We start from the raw sequence: 2,876 nt of genomic DNA, 5'->3' as shown, positions 1-2,876 counted from the left end.
TACATGGCAATGAGAGGGAATGACATATGGCCCTTTGTAGGAAAGTGGATGGACCTTGAGGGTGTCATGCTGAGCGAAGTAAGCCAGGCAGAGAAGGACAGAAACCATATGTTTGCACTCATAGGTCTAGCAGGAAAACATGAGAGACCTAATGGAGAACCAGGGGGAGCGGAGGAGGGAGAGAGAGTTGGGGAGAGAGAGGGATACAAAACTTGAGAGACTATTGAATGCTGAAAATGAACTGAGATTTGAAGGGGAAGGGGGAGGGGGGAAAAGGGGTGGTGGTGATGGTGGAGGGCACTTGTGGGGAAGAGCACTGGGTGTTGTATGGAAAACAACTTGACAATAAAATATTGAAAAAAAAAGAATAATATAAGGAACATTCAACATCTAGCTTGAGTTATAAATATTACAAATGTAATTAAGTCCCATTGTCTACTCCTTCATGGTTACTCCCTCCTTCCTTCTCAGATAAACTCCTCCTTTGATTTTGATATTCTTCCCAAGCATGTTTGCTTATATATTTTTACTGAATATGTGGGCATATATGACACAAAAGTCATATAGTATAATTTACATGTTTTACAAAGTTTATACAAATAGTTTCACTGTGTACATATCTTTTAAATTTGAAAGGCTGAATTTCATTTAGGTTCAGTGGTTTTGACAAGACTACTTCATAGGAGTTACTATATACTTAATACTCAACTTTATGGTTGAGTATTATCCTTAATGAAATATAGATTCAGCTGATTCATTTTAACGGTGGCAAGAGTTCAGAAATAGCCAAAATGAAACCTATGAATCACCAAAGTAGAAATTAGTAAAAATTTATTAAAAGGACATGTTGCAAACCAGAAGCACTCAAATGAAAGCATGGAATAAGGCTCGGGGGTACATTGCTATGAACCAGCCTACAGAGTGAGAAAGAAGTGAATATTTTTCAACGGGGATTGGCTATAATATAATTTTCTTAAACAATAGGTAATTGGTTAGTGGTTACCTGGCGTCAACCTTGGGAAAGAATTTAAGTGTTGCTTATATTTCCAGAGGCATAAGCAAGAAATGACCCAGGTCAAGTTAGCAATTGCTTGTGTGACTAAACTGGTTTTGTCTGCACAGGAAATTTTCAAGGTTGGCCAGTTTGTTTTTTATTTTAACAACTGTCACAGGGCCTTTTCATTTGCCTTCTAATAATTCTCTTAATTATCCTTATTACTTTACAGTTCAACTCAGAACTTTGGTAAGTATTTGTTTAGCTGTGATTGTATGGATATCTTTTGTTGATATTGGCACTTAGAAATAAATTTCTTTGTCATTTCTCCTTCTAAAAAGAGAATATCTCATAATTTTGTGCTAGAAAGTTTATAGTCTAGGGAGGCCTGGGTGGCTCACTCGGTTAAGTGTCCGGCTTTAGCTCAGGTCATGATCTCATTTTCGTGGGTTCGAGCCCCACGTCAGGCTCTGAGCTGTCAGCACAGAGCCTGTCTTCAGATTCTGTATCTCCCTCTCTCTCTGATCCTCCCCTACTCACACAGTCTCCCTCTCTCTCAAAAAATAAATAAATCATTAAAAAAAGAAAGTTCATATTCTAGTGTAGGAAAGAAAAATCTATAATATAGTTACTACTTCCTCAACTTTAGTCTTTTCCTCTTAACTTTATTACATATGTTGAATGTTTTCTGTTCAGGTTTCTGCTGATAATCACACCGAAACAGAACATAATCAAAATATAGAAAAATACCATACACTGGAAATGTAATATTTTGGAAAATGCGGCATATTTATACTGTGTACTGTGGGTCTTTGTAATCCTAAGAATTATTGCACATTTAAATGTATGAAACACTAGTTCTCTTAAATAAAGCTACTGAGAAGATGGAAATGCTGATATTAGTCAAAGATGCTTTACCGCAATTTGTTTCAGACCCATTTCAATTCATTCATTTAGCAGGTGTTTCTTCAGCACCTGATCCCAGGGCTTGGGATACAGGCGTGAACAGTTCAAGATCTCTGCCCTGGAGGCACAGTCAAATAGTTCTGATTAAGTCGTGCTTCTGTTTTCTTTCTGTGTTCTCTCTCTTCCCACACTGAAGAAGGCACGTTTCAGACTCCAGCAATCTGTTCTCAGAGCGGCGACAGCCCCAAATCAGCAAGTGGGAAGCCGGTGCACCACGGTCTGCAGCGTGGGTGCACCTGGCAGAGTCCTCCCGGGGATCCCGGAAGCGCGGGCGCCTTGTTGCCATAGAGACCTGGGTGCGAACTTCTCTCCCAGTAGCTGGGGCTCTGTGGGCGGCAGGTGTGTGCGTGCGGCAAGAGCTGGAGTCAACAGGTGCGTGAGGCCGGGCGGTCGGTGCGTGTGGCCGGGTGGAGCTGCTGGTGCCAGGGCTGTGTGGCCTGTGGCAGGTGCATGTGGGAGGTGCGCGCGGGTGGGAAGCGCTGGAGGCAGCAGGTGCTTGGGGCCGGTGGCAGATGCACGCAAGCAGGAAGAGCTGGAGGTAGCAGGTGCGTGAGGCCGGGCAGTAGGTGCGTGTGGCGGGTGGCAGATTTGTACGGCAGGTGCATGGGACCAGCGGCAGCTGCGTGCGGGCAGGAAGCGCTGGAGGCAGCAGGTGCACGTGGCAGGTGTATGTGGCCGGTGGCAGATTCCTACGGCAGGTGCATGGGGCCAGCGGCAGGTGTGTGGCAGGTGCGTGCGGGCAGACAGAGCTGGAGGCAGCAGGTGCGCGTGGCAGGTGCGTGCGGTGGGTGCAAGCTGGCAGGAAGCACTGGAGGCAGCAGGTGCACGTGGCAGGTGCCTGTGGCAGGTGTGAGCGGGCAGGAAGCGCTGGAGGCAGCAGATGCGTGCGGTCGCTCGTCCTCCACTTCTCTTCAGT

At 45.3% G+C, this 2,876-nt stretch overlaps 1 protein-coding gene across 1 annotated transcript in view; it reads left to right on the top strand.

Annotated features, from left to right (window-relative positions):
• The window catches only part of LOC115296449 (zinc finger protein 311-like), a 9,729-nt gene extending 7,389 nt beyond the window's left edge, over positions 1-2,340 (top strand). Inside the window, exon 7 of the mRNA XM_029944906.1 lies at positions 2,097-2,340. Coding sequence (XP_029800766.1) covers positions 2,097-2,340 — 244 coding nt within the window. The remainder of the gene's footprint in view (positions 1-2,096) is intronic.
• The last annotated feature ends 536 nt before the right edge of the window (positions 2,341-2,876 follow it).

Source organism: Suricata suricatta, chromosome 7 (genome assembly GCF_006229205.1).
Source record: "Suricata suricatta isolate VVHF042 chromosome 7, meerkat_22Aug2017_6uvM2_HiC, whole genome shotgun sequence".
NCBI classification, from domain to species: domain Eukaryota; kingdom Metazoa; phylum Chordata; class Mammalia; order Carnivora; family Herpestidae; genus Suricata; species Suricata suricatta.
Note: the sequence above shows the minus strand (reverse complement) of the source record. Positions and strands in the feature narration are given on the sequence as shown.